Source organism: Polyodon spathula, chromosome 2 (assembly GCF_017654505.1).
Source record: "Polyodon spathula isolate WHYD16114869_AA chromosome 2, ASM1765450v1, whole genome shotgun sequence".
Classification (NCBI taxonomy): domain Eukaryota; kingdom Metazoa; phylum Chordata; class Actinopteri; order Acipenseriformes; family Polyodontidae; genus Polyodon; species Polyodon spathula.
The window spans coordinates 77,400,905-77,420,015 of record NC_054535.1 but is presented as its reverse complement, the minus strand read 5'-3'; the positions used below and the strand labels follow the sequence as shown (position 1 = coordinate 77,420,015).

The 19,111-nt window shown below is 35.9% G+C and overlaps 1 protein-coding gene across 6 annotated transcripts in view; it reads right to left on the bottom strand.

Annotated features, from left to right (window-relative positions):
* Positions 1-664: 664 nt before the first annotated feature.
* The window catches only part of LOC121300926 (interleukin-6 receptor subunit beta-like), a 34,163-nt gene continuing 15,716 nt past the window's right edge, over positions 665-19,111 (bottom strand). For 3 of the 6 annotated variants that reach the window (XM_041229948.1, XM_041229928.1, XM_041229920.1), the window contains 16 exons: positions 15,550-15,616; positions 13,164-13,244; positions 12,093-12,398; positions 11,542-11,677; positions 9,405-9,562; positions 8,885-9,039; positions 8,485-8,644; positions 8,158-8,240; positions 7,007-7,223; positions 5,856-6,050; positions 5,174-5,275; positions 4,570-4,716; positions 3,963-4,103; positions 3,267-3,363; positions 2,606-2,690; positions 665-2,116 (listed from right to left, as the gene is read on the bottom strand). In XM_041229948.1, coding sequence (XP_041085882.1) covers positions 1,478-2,116; positions 2,606-2,690; positions 3,267-3,363; positions 3,963-4,103; positions 4,570-4,716; positions 5,174-5,275; positions 5,856-6,050; positions 7,007-7,223; positions 8,158-8,240; positions 8,485-8,644; positions 8,885-9,039; positions 9,405-9,562; positions 11,542-11,677; positions 12,093-12,398; positions 13,164-13,230 — 2,688 coding nt within the window. In that variant the 5' untranslated portion in view covers positions 13,231-13,244; positions 15,550-15,616 and the 3' untranslated portion in view covers positions 665-1,477. Of the gene's footprint in view, positions 2,117-2,605; positions 2,691-3,266; positions 3,364-3,962; positions 4,104-4,569; positions 4,717-5,173; positions 5,276-5,855; positions 6,051-7,006; positions 7,224-8,157; positions 8,241-8,484; positions 8,645-8,884; positions 9,040-9,404; positions 9,563-11,541; positions 11,678-12,092; positions 12,399-13,163; positions 13,245-15,549; positions 15,617-15,818; positions 15,836-19,111 lie in introns of those variants that run through there. The other 3 variants (XM_041229958.1, XM_041229966.1, XM_041229939.1) reach the window with 2 other exon arrangements.

The window sequence follows — 19,111 nt, the reverse complement described above, 5'->3', positions numbered from 1 at the left end:
TAAAATTTCAGATTTTTTTTTTTTTTTTTTAAACCTAAACTCATTTATTCAACAATGCTAAATTAACAGCAATTCTGGCTGCTAACAGACACATGCTTACAATTGGAAAATCCTCAGCTAAAAGGCTTATAAATTAAAAACTAGATCGACAGTTGCAAGTCACTCAGTTAGCTCCCTGTTTGTAGGTATTTTCTTTTGTTTTACCGTAATGACTGATGACTAATACAGAGAAACAAAACACAATGATTTGTTTTGTTGGAGTGGAAAAAGAAAAAAAAAATAAGTATGTTGTTTTTTTTTTATTTATACAACCCATTTTTTAAGTTAATAATACTATTTTTTCAATACAATTCAATAAAAAGTGACTTTTACTCCAACACACAAACTCAAACAGAATGGAAAGAAATAGAAGCCTGTACTAGATTTACACTTTTGTGTTGTTCGCTGCGCCTGCGGTGCACATAACTTCATTTAAAATCAACCTAATTACATTTTTTAAAACGGTAAAAACTAAAATCACAGAATTCTGACAGTGCCTTAACTTAATTATCAACCTGTTTTTGCTTCATTGTCAGTGTTAATTTGTGATGTTAAAGCTGAAAATCATGTTTAAAATCCCCATTTCTGTAATGCTAATAATACTAAATACTAAAAAAAGAACTCGTTTGTTTAAATGTTCAATATTATTGTTATCATTTTACAAGAGATTATTGATGACCTTAGAATGCTATGGGGAAGGCAAAAAAATTAGACACATTGCACATTCTCAGAAGCCACCAGCTGCCACTAGTAAGATTAGTGTTGGTGCAACGCCTAAATGCTGTCAGTGAAGCATTTTACATTAAAATTTGAAACTTTACATAAAGAAAACATAAAACCGGTCAATATTTTGAGGCTGATCAAAATAGCTTACAATACAATCAGTTCACTCCTATTATCGACTACCCATAAAACAATAAAATGTTCATTGTTAGTTAGAACAAATTTTTGTTTTACTGTCAGTGTGATCTAGAGAAGATCTATATAGCTTTCCCCACCTACTCAGTTTTAATAATCTCAACTTGACGCTAAAAATATACTGTCGGAAAATGCTGGATAACCAAGAACGAAAAAGTTGTGCAGAGTAGATCATTTTTTTTTTTTTTTTTTTTTTTTAAATATAATTGTAGTTTTGTTGGGCTTCCAGGTGTCCTGGCCATTAATAACGAAGAACAAGTGTGACCTACTGATTTTTTTTAGCACATCCCCTAATATGTTTATGTAACATACTGTAAAAAGTAGCCTTATTGGGATCCACCCTTTGTTTAGATCTATGAATTGACCCTGATGTCAAATTCACTATGCACCAGTACAGTCCTATTGGTTTATATACAATGCCCCTAGCCGCCCCAAGGGTTCATTTAGCTTTTGTTTTGTGTGTTTTGTTTCTTAAACAGAGGCACTCCGGACGAGACAAAAGAAACAAAGGCCTTTTTTTTCACTGTGCCCGGTAACCATTCTGCTGTGGCACGTAGCTTTTTGTCTCGTTTCTTTCCGGGCTGGCGTTAATACCATTCCTGGGGACAGTTTGTCCTTCACTGTCAGGCTGTGAAGAACCTGTGGCAGCAGAGTCCTGCAGAGTTACCTCGTCAGCTGGGCAAAACCCCAAAGAATCACAGCTCGGGTCTGCATCTTCATTTATCATTCTGGGTCTTTTGAAGTACAGTCTGCTAGGACGCCTCACCCCTTGCTCGCTGTTTAAGTTTCCATACAGGTGCTGCTCTTCTGGCCTTTCCTCGCAGTCGAGCAGTGGCTGGGTCGACTCTGATCTTGCGAACACAGGTGCCGATGGTAACTGTCCCCTGTAGCCGGTCGCCACCACTGAGGAATACTGCACTGTGCTGGAAGTGGTTTGTGCCGAATCAGCCTCGTCGCTGTCCGAGACGCTCTGTCGGGGTGATGACATGCACGAAGAGCCTCCAATCCCACTGCTGTGCTCCTCCGATGTGTACTTTCCCTTCTTCAGGGAATCTGATGCCTTGTTGTAATCGTCAATGTTGTCATTTTCTATATTTATTACACTGAAGTCAGTAATAATACCTTCTGGGTAAACCTGTTCTTTTGGACTAAAGTTAGGCTGAAAGAAAAAAAAAGGTTTCTACATTTATATAATGTTTTTCATGGGTTGGACAAATAAATAAATAAATAAATGAATGAATGAATAAAAAAAAAAAAAAAAAAAAAATGTCTAATTCAACTATGTATCTGATTAGACCTGTATCTTGCAGGTATAAATGAACAGGACCACTCAAGTTCAAATTGTGAGACTATGTCGTGATAGGTGATGGAGCAGATCCCTACTGATCCGTTCATTAACCCTTTCAGCAATTCTCATCTACTCAATACCGGTAATCTGGGGCAAACATGATACGCAACTGCACTACAGCTTTGCAAAATAGGGTCCTTACTGAGGGTGTTACCCAGGGTACGTACAGTATGGTAAGAATGGACAAAAGGACTCTCTTGGAAAATACAATGTGTTTAAACAACATGACATACACCCTTTATTAAACTTTTGTACTTATTCAAACTGACTATGGATAACAACACAAAAAGGATTCTTTACCCGAATTGGACCCGAATCAGGTGACCAGTTTGCAATACGACTGTTCCCAGGATCAGGCACCTGTGGCCAAATGTGTTTCTTAATCCTAAAAGAAAAGCAGGAGGACGACAAAAAACATGTTTTAGATTAAATCAACTATATCAACTTATTATTCAGAAAATGTTCTTTATTTTAATGGCTTCAAAGTAAAACACATAAATGAGAATGAAAAAACAGACATTGAAAAAAAAAGAATCACATTTGAAAGTTATGGACTAGGTGAATTTATATGTTTTGATGCCACTGAAGAACTATAGAAAGAATCAAAGGTGACCTATAGTAAGCTGCTTGGGTTAACACAAGAAGTGTCCATACAGTATATGCTCAATACCAAGGAACCTGCAAAGTACAACCTACTGGTGTGAAACTACTGTATATAATATTGGTATTTGATGTACAGGGTGCTACTGTACCTTTCAGCTTACTACTGTGTGATGCTGCTGTGAAATTAAGCAATGCAACTTACTAAAACAAAACAGGCAAGGTGATCACAGGACTACCTCTACAGGTTGGAAGGGGCTCTTGTACATAACACCCAATGCGCAGAATGTAGCGTCTTCACAGGGATGCAAAAACACACCACGTTCTTCAAGACACATAGGACTGCAATGTCTGGACTTACAGGTCACGCTTGTTAAAGCAGAACAGCAGGGTCGCCACAGTGGTGATCAGGAAGCCCAAGCAAACTGGCACGACGATAGCTTCAATTTCCCCGGGTGCTAACAAAAAAAAAACAAAGGGCATTATTTGGTCTGACATTAAAAGGGGGTTCTGTGCTTCCATAAAGTTTAACATGCAAATAGCCTGCTTGAGACTGCATTAATATTATCCCCCAACCCCTGCCTCTCCTCCACTGTTAATATGATGAGGTGCCCCAATAGATCAGATACATTGACACTGAACGGCAGTTAACCATTTGGAGGGAAAATAATCTGTAACAACCCACTTAATCACTCATTTTCAGTCCTGTCTGTTCAAGTTACCGATAGCTGCAGCCCTGTCTTAATAGACTGACCCTGAAAATCCCCCTGGCCCTGCCAAAACAACTAGACTAAGCTGTCAAACCAATAGTAGACACACTGAATTAGAACACACACAAAGTTTGATTTGATAATACAGTAGTCTCTACATATAGGAATACCATCTAAGAGAACACTCTGCCTAACGGAACACCCTTGTGATTAAACAGATTTTTCCCACTGTAAATGCTTTGCCTAAAGGAACAGGAGCTTCACTTAAGATGAATTTGAAAAGTTTTTTTTTTGTATATTTGTTTGTTTTGTAGTCACTGATTAATACACGGTGTAGAATCGCTTACCGAACTTCAGAGTTGTAAATGTAAATTCAGATCCGTTTTTGCCCCCTGCATCAGTATTCGCACTTACGTGCACAGCATACATAGTACTAGTGCCGAGTGAAGTTAAAGTATATTGACGGTTTGTGTAATCAACTGTTATTGCTGAAAGAAAGAAAAGAAAATGATAAATTACATGCAACCGTACATGTTAATTATTTATTCCAACACACATTATAAAGATGAACAGTTACTATCTACAGGGCTGGCATGAAGAAATACAGTGCTCTACATTGGCTAGACAACCAACAGCAAATGCCACTTTATTCAAAGCCTGTATATAAGTTATTATTGAAACAGTGACATTTCCACTTGCATGCCTTAATCGCTAACAATAGCTATCCTTGTATGACAACAAGTTATTATTGAACATTGCATTAACACTAGATAGTAATCAAACTGTAATTGCAGATCAGGCAAAGGATGATGCTTAAATTCAAAAATATTTCCCCAAGATCAGCCAAGCACTTTAATAACCCATAATCAATCTTCGATCTTCTGACAGCCCGGCATCGCAGCCCCACAAAATAAAAATAATTTAAGAAGTAAAAGGAGCCATCTCCTTACTTACATTCTTCAACCCCACCTTCAGCCTGGTAAAATATTGTGTAATTTCTTATGAATCCATTTCGAGACATAAGTGGAATCAAATTCCATTCTAACAAAGCTCCATTTCTTTCTTTTTTTCTTGTTCGAACAGTAGGACCAATTGTAGGAGCTAAACAAAAAAAATATTTTGTAAGAAAAAATAAATAAAACCAGCAAACAAACAGCATGGCTTAAAAGTGGCTTACATGTTGTGCACTTTGATTCACTATATAGGTCTCAAAACATTTACTTTTTAAAGAAACACACCTTGCTGTCTAGACAACATCCATGTGTAAAATATAGAACATAAAAGAAAACAAATAGGAAATCAGCAGCCAGGATTCAGCGACCTTATGAACCAGGATTGTTCATTTTCCTTTCTTAAATTGTCATAAAAATGTTCCTTTGAGTTAAAGGGACATGCAATTTAATAGTGAAGGGAAAATATAAACCAGCTATTTTCTGATCAGTCATAGAAGTTACAGTTTATTTCTGGAGGTTTGTTAATTACACATTAAGCTAGCAAGTTAGAGTAAAACATTTAATAAAATACTGGTATATACTGTACAGGGCACTTGAATACTTACATCCTTGTTCCAGATATTCTTCAACTGAACGGCAAGCACCAGGAATTCCAAAATAAACCGGAAACACAGATATTTTGTAGCGCTTCAGAGGTTTAATATTGCCTAAGGAAAAACACATAAATTTAACTGTGATATTTCAAACGTTTACTTTTTATTCCCCATCACTAAGCCAGCAAATGAACTTGAAATCATGAAAGCAGGAATAATGTACCACACAGTGATGACCATTATTCGCTAGTGACGTTAGTATTATCGCTATCACACCACTAGTGGACTGTAATATTAGGTCGGTGCTGGTTATTTGCAACTACAGAGCACAGAAAACAATTGATCACAGAATTATATATCTATATATCTGTACTTTAGGTAATGGTTATTGATTGAATCATTGAGTCCAACTTACCTTATCAACTTACAGGCTTACACAAAAACAAAAAATTTTCAAAGCTACAGAATATATTTATAATGCTCCACATTATGATTAAATGATGCAAATGGCTCTCACATTCATTGAAAATGTATTTTCTTTCAATATTTATTTAATACAATAAGATGATTAAACCTTAAGCCTAATCCAACCACCACAAAAAAGACAAAAAGGATTCAAGTCAAGTAATAATACATTGATCTTCTTCCCATGACAAGTACTAACATACAGTCATTTTTGTGGTTGATTATTTACCTTTTAGGACTGTATTAATAGATAATGCTGATACACGCTGCCATTCAATGGATTCAGTGGAACATCCTCCCCCTTCCTCCATCATTGCACACCACTCAACAACATACTCCGATTCGCTCTTACGAGGGGCCTTCCACTCTACCCACAACTTGCCGTCCTGTGGAAATGCCTTCAAGTCTTCCACTGAAGGAAGCTCTGAAATAACAGTGAGAGTTAAATATAATAATGCTTAGAAAGTTTCACCACAATTGGATAAGCAGCTCCAGACAGAGAACAGGTCAACCACTAATAAGTGCCTCCACTATGGTATATCCCCGTCGCCAAAGCACCCCTGCAAGGTGACTATCATATCGGATGGAATGGTTTGTAAACATGAGATAAAAGACGTGTGAAAAAGTTATGCATTAGTCATGTCCAGAGATTAAAACAATATGGCTGTGAAATGGTTAATTTCTACTGGACACTACTTTTAATGAAACCTTATTGTGAGAATTCAAGAATACATATCTGTACCACCTATAAAAAGACAATATGGCTTAAGCTTTATAAATATTGTGGCACATACAACCCCAATATGGCAGCCTTCTTAGGTCAGAGGTCAAAGTAAAGGGTGCCACTAGAAGGAGTTTCCAGCAGAATTAGGTTTACAAAAAACATATTAGCTTCTCTCACATGGATGATCTAGTTTGTATTTAAATACAGTAATCTGTCACGTATCCGTCCGTCACATATTCGCCTTTGCTGTTTATCTGCCATGATCAACAACTTCAGCAATGTTAGTTTATTATTGAACAGAGAAGATTAGTTCAGATATTGCAGAGCCTAACAAAGTTTTCATACACTTGTAAGTGCTCCGTGCGCTGCCATTGCTGGTAGTGTCACGTGAGCCTGTTCAGTGTGCTGATATGTAAATAAATCCTGTTCGACCTCCGTCTCGGGATTTAGGGGAGCTCCCTAATAAAAGTTGAATCTCAAAACACTAATTGGGTGAACATAGTAATTGTTACAACTTTGTATAACGGTATTTAAAACAGGATTCATTCATCCACCTTTTTACATATCTGCCTTTACTCTGGTCCCAGAGCAGTCGGATATGCGATGGATTACTGTACATTCTGAAAAAAAAAAAAAAAAAAACTCTTCACACATACCTTTTTGACTGCCTGCTGGAATAAACAACCTTGCACCAGGAGATTGTCCTTTTGAATTAAAGGCAGCGATAGTTATATGATAGCTTGCTCCTTCTGTTAATGTGTAGTCCACACTTGTCCCATTAACTGTGAAGCGTTTTGCTGCAGGATAGTGTCTCCCTTCAATCTGTACTTCATATCCCAATATCTTTCCGTTTGCAACAGAGGGATCTGGTTCCTGTAATTAAAGGCAAAATATGCTTAATTTAAAATCGCATTTATTCAACTTTTTTTAATTGGAAACTTTCTAGACCCAGATTAGAATCAAAATTAAAGAACTGATGAAGATTAGAATGTAAATATAAATAGTGATGTATTCAATGTTTATCTGAGTGTCTACTATCAATGACTATCCGAGTGCTTACTACCTATTGTCAATGACTATCTGAGTGCCTACTATCGTTAGATAACTCTTGAAGGACTGTGATCGTGTAAACACAATCATACTGAAGTGAAAAAAAAAAAAAATGCACTTCATTTCTTTGACTTACTGTATCACTGTATGGGGGACAGATTCCCTTTCACTGCCTGACTTGGTGTTTTTTTTGTCACAGAGACAGACATTTCATTTTTAAGGGCGGAGACAGTTTACAGCAGCATGCAGAAACAAAACATTGCAGGAACTTGTTCAAAAACATTGTAAAAACACTGTAAATCTGATTATTGTATTTATAAATATTTATTTTGAGAAACATCCAATATTTGCCCAAACATCAATATTTTTCAACAAAACTCAGCAAGTATTGTAAGGTCCCTCAGATCATTGAATAACGTTTTATACACGTATCTCTAAGCAGAAAACATAATAATAAAACATGCAGCTTAAAAAAACTAAAAAAGAAATACTGTGTTGGAAAAAAGAAAAAGAAAAAAGGATTTATCGTTTCTAAAGTTATTTTGACCTGTACAAGTACAAGAACTGAATTGCCAAGGTTGTCTACTAATAAGATTGTAGGCAGGATATATTTCTTCTTGGGCACCTCTACAATGGTTTGCTCCTCCTGTTAAAGTTATGTGGACAGTTCATAAGAATGCACAGTAGAATTACAGTCCTTTAGTATGAAGGGTTTCTCCTTGTTTTAATAAGAACAAAGCACCATATGATGCATTACCTTCCATATCAGTGTTACACGTCGATTTTTGTCAGAATCAGAAGGGCCAATAACTCTCCAGAGATCTGGTCTTCCAGAAGGTTCTTAAAAAGTAAAACGAAATAAAAAGATAACAGAAGTAAATACATTTAATACATTTCACTGGATTCCTCTTTGAATAATCAACTAAAGACACGCACATTTCTCTTGCGGATTTAAAATGCAAGTTCAAATTTCAAGCAATTGGTGGTGATAACAATTTTTTTTGGTTGAGCACGCTAAAAGAAAACAAAAAAAAACAGTATCAAAGGAAAAAAATATAAAATAAGAACAAGTAGAGTTGCTTACTGGCTTCGGGTGTGGTTGCACTCTTTTCTTTACTCCAGTCACTCCAGTAGCCTAAACCATCTTCTTTGATGCACCGGACAGAAACTCTATACTCTGTATAGGGCTTAAGGTCTTGAAGTCTAAATGACTTAATGCTGCTTCCTGTTTCACTCAGTGGAACCTGTAAACAGTGTTTAGTGACTTAAGTAACTATTACGTGCCTTTTTATTTCAATAACTGCAACTTCTCTTAAAATGAATTAAAACTGGTATAATATTTACAAATAAATCAAGGCACTGCAACAAGCATGCAGCTCACAGTTTAAACTATTTTGGAATTATTTATTTTTTTTTACCTTTACTTTTGCACAACATAAATATCCCAAATGCGTAGATATTTTGTCAGTTTTTTTTCTTCTTACCTCTGTCCACTCGGAACTGCTGGCGCTCCTGTAGCGAATGTTGTACTTCAGTTTAAAGAGAAGCGGATTTAAAGTGAGATTCCAGGACACCACCAACGAGTTGGGAAACTCCTTTTCAGAACTAATCTTTTCAATCTCTGGGGCACTAGGTTTCACTGTAAAAACAAATACAAATACAAATGTATGAATGTGCTCTATACAAATAAAAGTATAATAATAATAATAATAATAAATAATAATAATAATAATAATAATAATAATAATAATAATAATAATAATAATAATTTACTTCATCACAACATGCAATCATCATATGATATGGCTTCTAGGATTTGTATGCATGCCATTTTATTTGCAGTTATCAATATTTAAAAGAAGTATGAAAGAATCAGGTCAAAACATTGCAACGTTACTACAAGAATGTCAGGTTAGGTGGAACAATGTGTCAGCCATATTTGAGATTCACAAAAAAGAGCCAAGTGAACGAGGCAGGGGCAGGTATACTCCACTAAACACTTACCAATGTCTACTGGATCCAAATGAAGTTTTTCTGATGTGCTTTTTCCAAGTTGGTTCTCTGCTTCAACCCAGATTCTCACGTTGACAAAAACAGGCATGGTTGTCATTTTTAATTCGCCTTCGTCAATTCTGGATATATTTTCTGAGGTATTACTAATCCTATAAAAGGAAGATGAAGAAGACTTTGAATCAGATATTAAATACTATTAAAATTACAAGTGCCCAGGTCTGTCAATTAAGATTCACAACTTACAGTACTCCCCCCTTTATAAGGTGGCTCCGGTTATAAGGAAGTATGATCATGGCTCCCATTTGCCCCAAGATTCCATTCCACTACCACTTGTATTCTCGTTATAAGGTTGAACACAAATAGCATGGTCTCCTAACTATGGTTCCCACCTAAAGCATTATAAAGGGGCAGCACTGTGGTTACAATAGAGTTGAGGGATAGATAACTGCAGCAGATCCTTGCAGACCGTGACAATTCTGTGAAATAACAACAGTAGTAAAACAAGCTGAAGGGATACTCTGGAGGATTTAAAAAGAAGTGAGTAGTGCTTTGTGATGTGATTCTTGTTGTCTTTCAATCATATAGAGCAGGGGTTTCCAAACTGTGGTCCACGATGCAGTCCCGAGTGGGCTACAGGAGCAAATGAGATTTTATATATATATATTATATATATATATATATATATATATATATATATATATATATATATATATATACACACACGCACACAGTCTAACTTCACTATAACGAACCCCCCCCGGGACCTCTGCTTAAAGCGATCTACCCATCCATTTGAATACTAAGTTCTCGATGCCAAATGAAGAGGCAAATTTTTCGGACTTTGCAGGTAAGACATATCACCCGACACTGGAATGTTTTTATCTCTGGCTGTTTTAATTCATCGATAAACTGCTTCATCAAGATCTTCATGAGTTGAGGTCCGAATTCGTTTTCACTGGGTCAGCGCTTCATCTTCAATTGCAGGAGACTTGATTTTTAAGGTTGGCCCACATGGTTGCAACAGTGCTCTTTACCAAGCCCAGTTATGTGCAGATTGTGGTTTGTGATTTTCTTTTAAGGTCCAGATCATCAATAATTTGAAGTTTTGTTTTCAGAGACAAAGACGATCTCTTCTTATTCGCCATCATCACACACTTTGCCTGGTTACAGGTTTAAAAATGTTTTTGTCATTTTTCCTAAAGAATGGCTAATAGTGGGCCTAATGTAGATGAACAGATGGGCCTCATGTAAAAAAAGTTTGGGAACCCGATACACAGTATTATTTTTCTGCAGAAGTTAGCACAAGTGGTATAAGGCAAGTTATACAAAGCTCCCTTAAAACACAAAAGTAAAAAGACTTCCTGTGTTACATTCCTTTTTTAAACTTTCTCACTATATGTCAGTTATGTACTTTTTGTAATCAATAAAAATAATTCAGCTCCCAAGTGGCGCATCCGGCAAAGGTACTCCACGTGAAGTGCAGATGCGCCCTATAACTTGGAGGTCGCCAGTTTTGAGTCCAGGCTATTCCACTGCCAACCCAGGAGACAGCGCACAATTGGCCGAATGCCGCCCGGGTGGGGAGGGCTTAGGTCGGCCAGGGTGTCCTCGGTTCACGACGCACCAGCAACCCCTGACTGAAAGCTGCCCAGAGCTGCGTGGTCCTCTAACGCTGTAGCTCTGAGGTGGCGGCATGGTCAGCCTGCACAGTGAAAAGAAGCAGACGGCTGATGGCACAAGTTTCGGAGGACATATGTGTCCGTCTTCATCGCTCCCGAGTCAGCGTGGGGGTGGCAGCAATGAGCCGGGTTGAAATAAAAAAAAAAATAATAATAATTGGGCTTTCCAAATTGAGGAGAAAATGACAAATTATTGATGATTCCAAAAAAAAAAAAAAAAAAGATAGATAAATAAATAAATAAATAAAAATTTGTGAACAGAAACAAAAATCCCCAGGAACATAGTGCAACCATAACCCATTGAAAGAATGAAGCTGAAATGGTTTATGAGATATTAGCAGTTGAAGTAACAGCCACATTGCAATGACAATTACATACAGGCCTAAGCACCCCTCACGGAACGCTTAATTTGACCGTTTGTTTTCACTTTGACTTAGGACAATACGTACGTCTGTGCTTTGAGTGTATATCGTGTGACCAAGTGTGATTCTCTCCCAGGATTCCAGGTACATAGCAGAGTATCAGAGAGGCTTTTACCATACTGATGCACAATGCAGGTCAGATTCTGAGGCTTCTCAGGGGGAACTAAAACAAGAAAATAATTAGAAATATTGTACCTATTAAGATTTTTAATTAAAAACAAGAAATCCCTGCAAAACACAACACATTTTTAATTCAAATGGATTTCTGCACATCACTACTATTTATTCCTCTTGAAGACTAATGCTGACAACATGTACTGTTTCATATAAACATGGCTTGCAAACATGACACAATTCGGCACACTTCACTTGAGAAGAGTCACTGGACTTAATGGTAGTTCATATCTGGATTTAAGTGTGCATAAAATATGCATACCACCAAGCTACAGTATTTCACAAAAACTTTGAAAAGCTAAACATCCATCATATATCAGAAAGTATTTGCTAAAATTACTTTTTTTGTGTATACATTTTAAAATTCAGATTTGTTTGCTGATAGACTAGAGATAAATACTTACATCCTTTGTTTAAAAAAATTCCGTAGATGTTGTGTTCCATCTGTCCATATGACATGACATTACAAGTTAAGGGGCTGCGTAATTCATCAGTGATGTTGACAGTGATGCGGATAGCTGTATCGTTTATCTTTGTATACTGCTCCTTTGGAACTCTGTGCTGTTGAAATTTCCAGTACATGTTGTCAGCATTAGCCTCATGTTGATCAATACAGGACTCAAACAGGACGCAGGTAGCTGTGAACTCAGTGTGAAGTTCCACTGCTGAAGGAACAGGTTCAATCACACCACACTGGAGATCAAGCCCACCTGCAAAGACACAGTTTACTTGTGTTAATGTATATTTAAAAAATAAAAATACACTAAAGGAATGGGAAAGAATACCTTAATTAAGCTTCAATCAATTATTACAAAACACTTACTGATGCTATAAATAGTAATGCTAAATCTATGGCAACAAAAACATTTTATGAAGACATTTAGGTCGATATGTTTTATAGTATGTTTCTTCTGAATGCACAGTAAAACCTGGATCCAATTGCTATGAATGGAGTCTCGTTCCTTGCCCTGTGGCACATTGGAACGTGAATTGTATCTCAGAACATTTACAACACAATGCTACCAAAAACTATTCACACATTTACCCTAATGCCTTGGTTCTATATCCCACTAGGATTGAGTTGAATGTGATTTGACAGAAAATCAATTCAGTGTGATTTGAACTGGGATTCTGACAGTACGAGTCTGGAATATGGACGGAGAACATTCTCTCTGGCCCAGAAGCTCTAACAGAGGAAACAACATTACAAGCATCCACATTCTTTCATGTTGACAGCAACAGTGACAGTTCATTGTGACATGGTTTTGAATGCAAGTCCCCAACTTTAATACTATAAATTAAAAGAAAATATTACTTACATATAATTTAGAAATATATACTGTATATATAAACCAACATAATCCCTACAGTTTAGACACACCGTGGTAATTAAAATGGTGTCAAATGAATACTCTATCTAGTGTTTTTTTTTTTTTTTTTTTTAATCATCAGGTACTATGTAGTTTATGACTTACCCATCACACATAACACATTGAGTTGGCCAAAGAGGATCAGCACCAACAGGTTCTGAGAAATGTGCATCTTTCTTGATTTCTCTGGAGGAAAAAAAAAAAGATACAATTTAACGTCATTTAAAAATTAAAATAACTGGAAAATCAAAAGTTATCCTTTTCATGCTAAATCTGTTTAACATGTAAATGTTACTTTACATTACAATGGCTTCACTTTAGGATGAATACTACATATCAAATGGCTGTACTCACTAGCAGGCTTGGTTACAATATATACGATGTACAGGAGAGGATGTGCGCTGCAAATTCATCACTTAATTGCAAGTTTACATAGAAAAGCAGTTCTACAGAAAACCACAAGGTGTGGTTGGTTGTGTTTTGCTGGTAAGAAAAAAAATATATATATATATATATATATATATATATATATATATATATATATATATATATATATATACACATGCCATACATGATTACATTTTAAACTATAAAACCTGATAGTAAAGCTTTTTATGCTCATGATGCATAAACCACAAGTGACTGAGAACATGGTGCCAGGACAGGTGTCATGTACAAAAGAAGAGCTGTGTAACTCACATGGTGAGCTTTGAACTACATTACAGTTAGATAGTGAGAATTTAAAACAGTATAGCAAATTGTAGCGAAATGTAAAAAAAAAAATGACTAGACACAAAAACCCAAGAACAACGTGCCCGTGACTATAAGGATTTCGCTGTGGAACACAGCAAAGGAAAGAAGGTACAACTTAAGTGTGCAAGTACTGTTGAGTTACTACTATACATATTATGACAGAAAAAACAGCTCAAGCATTTTGGAAAGTAACCAAAAACAATAATTTCACAAAGTATTTAAAAAGCGAAAGCTCTGCAAAAACCTGATTTACTTAAAACTTGAACAGCTAAAAATAAGCATAAAAAAATGAAATAAAAAAAAAAAAACAGAAGCTTTAATTATAATGCACGTCTCAAGGGCTTTCCAATAGAAAAAAAAAAAAAAAATTGTATTTATTTGACGCAAGTGGCCGAGTGACCCCCTTGGTATCCCTTTGTGTTTCTCAGAGGAATGACACACCAGTCACAACTGTAGCAACTCCAGGTATTAATGGTTTAGAGTTAAAACGCTGAATAAAATCTAGGATTTTGCTGAAGCTTTTGAACCATTTTTTAAAATATCAATGTGTTCAAACATATGTTTCTACAATCGTAAGCCTACAGTGTGAATGATTTTATGTAAGTACGTTTTTTATGTATTTTCCATCTAAACGCTGAACATATTTAGTCAAACATAAATGTTGCGAAAAAGTTTAAAACACCACAACAACAACTTCTTATAAATAAACTGTGATGTAAACGAACAAAAAGTCTTAATTTAGCAGATACAGCGCTAATTTAAAGAAATGTATTACACACCCCGCCCCCCGAGAAAAACAAACAAACAAACAAACAAATAAATAAATAAATAAATAATCCGGAGTCAGTAATGTTATCCATAAATTTTGTTTTAGTCTTTATTAAAATTGAATGTGTTGTATAAAATGTATAACAAGGATGTTATTTGTTGTCAGAGTTCGACAGAATCTTGTGATGTTGCATTTATACCAATGCACAGCAGGGGGAGCAGTGTTCCATTTACTACCGCATAAGATTAAAGAAAGGCAACCGCTTCCATTTCACTTGTGGGTTTCCAGATTTAGCTTTGTGCAGCTTTGTGTAATTATACGAATATGCAATTGTAACAATGTCCAGTTTAAACTTATGGGTCCAAATCTGGGTTTACAGTAAAACTATGGAATGGCTTTCTGTCCGGCTGTAGATTGTGACTTCAACACAGGGTATTAGTTACTCATTTACAAAAGTTGTCAGTTCTTGCCAACAAGTATAACCTTATGTACCAGATTTCAAGTTTGTTTTTTTGCACCAATTGATTTCTCCAGGAATGCTTTCCTGAAGTCAAACAGAAATTTGGCTTAAAGAAAAAGTCAACATTTGAAATACAGTAACACACCAGAAGTATATAACGTATAGAATGTAAAAAAAAAAAAAAGCTTCTTCTGAAGTTGACAAGTCGCCTTTATTGTAGAATTTTGATACATCACTCTTTTTTTTTTTTTTTTTTTTTTTTTTTGGCTTCTCCCTGACTCTAAGATCCATTCAATAAAACAGTTTTGATGAACAGCCAACCTGATATGCTGTCTTTTTCTAGTGCTGTACTGGCAAGTACACTGTGTGTTCACTCTACACTGTGCCCTATTTTTAGCAGGGCTCTCCAGTATTGCACAACCCAGCAAATGCATTGCAGTCCTGTTATCAAGCTCCATGTTATGAATAAACATACTGTCCCAATTGCAGAATATTACAAATAAACTCACCTGGTCAAGAACAGCATGAGCGAAATCTGCATCAAATCACCCTGACTACTGTGATAACAAGGAACACCTTAAAAGAACAACACAGCATACACATTAGTTCCAAACAGGTTTACAAGTTTGCATACAAGCAACAATGGTAAACAGGTCAACTATACTCTATTGGTTTTAATGTCATCAAAATGACTTTTGACTTGACCCCCCGCCTCCCCGCCTCAATATAAAAAACACAGCAAACAAAAATAAACAGTAAACACAGATTTTAAATTTACCAGAGGAGACAGTGTGGGCTAGTGGTTAAAGTCCAGGGCTTGTAACCAGAAGGTCTCCAGTTCATATCCCACCACTGACTGACTCACTGTGTGACCCTGAGTAAGTAATTTAACCTCTTTGTGTTCCATCCTCCAGATGAGGTGTTAAATCAATGTCCTATTGTAAGTGACTCTGCATATAATGCACAGTTCAAAGCATACCTGTACCTTGTACCTCTGGTTTGTACACAAACTATAATACTATTCTAATACATCATTCTTTAATGAAGTGGAATTAAATTGAAGCAAACCAGATAGCTATCTTCACCACAATTTATTCTTGAGGAATGCCTCAAAGACAATCGTTGCCTACTCTTCACTCAAACGCAGCGAGTGTCAACCACAGCACTAAAAGAAGAATGAATAAATTACAGGATACAGTACTTCTAATGCTAGTCTTTATTTTTTCAACGTTTGATTCTCCACTTTAACTAATGAAATCCAATCACATAATGCAATTCAGTATACAGTTCATAATACTATTACAGTACACCCTCGCTTAACACCCTTCATTATAACGAACCTTTGTTAGATAATATAAACACACACTGTCAACATCCTGGTCTCTACGCACAGGATGCCACCTGCACAGTGAAGTCAACTCTTGTCTTAATAAATAATATGCGCTTTGTAACTATGCCTCCCAATCGAAAATCATTTTATGTTGCAACAAAGCTGGGCACATAGATCTTTAAAAAAGCAGTAACGCAGGCATCTCTGTCGTGAATACAGGTTGTCAAAAAGCACTCTGTTTTTTGGCTTGTTCAGCAAACATGCAGCAAATCAAACAACAACAACAACAACAACAACAACAACAACAACAACAACAATTTGAGGATCTCATGAACTTTTCATGTCGGTTGATTTGGAATAGAAACTCAGTTTGGGATTTTTTCATGTTGGATTAAGATTTGGTGCACTTTGAAACAATTCGTGTCAGATTGATTCTGAATAAAAGTCCAGCTTCAATTCGGGATTTTTGCTTTTTGTACTGTGTTTTAATTCTTTAACTAATAGGATAAAGCAAAGGCAGAATACTGCAAACATGAAATGAACAGGTACATGTAATTCTACTTGTATTCACAATCTCATCTCATTATCTTATTCCAAAAGTTTATCGCTCATGTTGATTATCCTTTCGCTATAACAAACCGCTCGATATATCAAACAAAAGGCTTGGATCCCAAAAGGTTTGTTATAGCGAGGTTGTACTGTATAATAATAATAATAATAATATATCTGTTCTGATAAATGACTACAAAAAAACAGAAAGGAATTAAATAAATCTTAAAAAAGAGGAAATAAAGAACAAATTATGAGAGAATTGAGAAAAGCTGACAAACTCAATAGGAATGAACTACTTGATTGTGAGAAAAGGGAACAGAGGGTTAAGAGAGTACCATTAACAATCTCATATTTCTCAAATTACTACCAAACATTTCAAAAATTGTTTGGAAGCATTTATGTATACTTCATAATTTAGAAAAAAGTAAAAGCACTGATTGTAGCTTTTAGAAGGGATGCAAATTTGGCTGACATTTTAGTCCACAGTAAACATAAAGGGATCATAGATACATTAAAGGACATTGAAAACTGTAAAAGCACATGTAAAGTGTGCAAATATATTAATAAAGATAAAAGTGAAATCACAAATTATAAAAAAAAAATTCAGTCTTAAATCCGTCATGCAAGGATAGCAACCTTGTATATGGTATATTTTGCATAAAATGTAATAAATAAAATATGTAGGAGAGACCGGTACATCATATAAGGCAAACGGCATCCATATAGGCTCAGACAAGCTCAATTTGTGGACCAAATTTAGTGCAGATTTGGCTACGCAGCACCAAAGAAGCCATGCTTTACTGGCATTTAGTACATGTACAGAGGTGTTTTTTTTTTTTTTTTCCCCCATCTCAATCTGCTATATTGCCATGGTACTTCATAAATGAGGTAAACAACGCACATTTAACAAAAAATTTACTTGTCAAAGAAATTGCTTCTACCAACGCTTACACACTATTTAGAGGAAAGAAAAAAAATTCTCATAATTATCAGCTCAGCTGCATTTGTGATGATTCAATCAACTTTCTGTTATGGTTTCCTGTTTGACTCAATCCAAAAGCACAATCTACATTACAAACTGATAGGACGTCTTGCCCCACGGCTTTTTTGGGCTTTGATCCTGTGCTCCATTATGTGCAATGCCAATTCATTCAGGTATTATTTTACCTGCCTGTTCTATACTTTCATTGTCAATGCAGATTAATTTCAAAATATGTTAACAGTCTCTTTGCAACTGTCTTTTTAGATCAGACTTTGAACTCAGTTGGTCAGTTTGCAGCCTCTCTGTTGTTTCCTACCGTGACAAGTGTTAATGAAAGGGCTACAGGCTGTTCGGATAAGTCATATGCAAGCAAGTCAGACATTTTAAAGTTGTTATGAAACACATATCAATGGCTGTACTGTTTGTACCAAAGCTCAGCCCCGTCCTGAATTTCAGCAGCACACCGCTGGATTGGCATGTAAGCAAAGACACATTCGAAGCTTGTCCCAGTAAGCATGCTTTTCCACTTACATCATTCCACTGAAGTGGAAGAACAAAGAAACATTACTAGGAACCTAAGTCAAATGAACACTGTCAGCTTTTACTGAAGTTGCAGTTACACTGAAATCACTTTTTTTTAATTACAGAACAATGAAAAGTATTATAAAGTGTAAAAGTACAGTGCATTATATTACTAATATGGCTGCAAGTAAACTTTAAAAAGAATACCATTGCAAATGAACTGAACTTGAAATCTGCATATACCATTCTGATCACAGGCATTTTATAACCACAACAGTAAGGTGTCCTCCGATACAAAATGTGTGAAATGTAGGCCCTTCAGTATGTGTAAATACACATACTATATGAATTTATGGTGACGCCTGCTGGCACCTGTTTATTACAAAATAAAAGGTTTAAACAAACAGATAACAACAGGATACGGCACTCTACGTCAAAACAAATAGACATAAACAAAACAAACTACACAGACAAAACACGGTGAGTTTTTAAATAAACAAGTATTGTGCTGGTCCCACCAGCACGCAATAGCAATTGTTATTAAATTCTTTATCCTCTCTCTCCCGTTCTCCACTCACCGCACACCCAACCAGGAGTATGTGAAAACGTGCATCTATATATACTGTTGTGCTGGGATTCAATTCCTAATTAATTATTCACTTGAATCCCAGCACGTGAATTAATT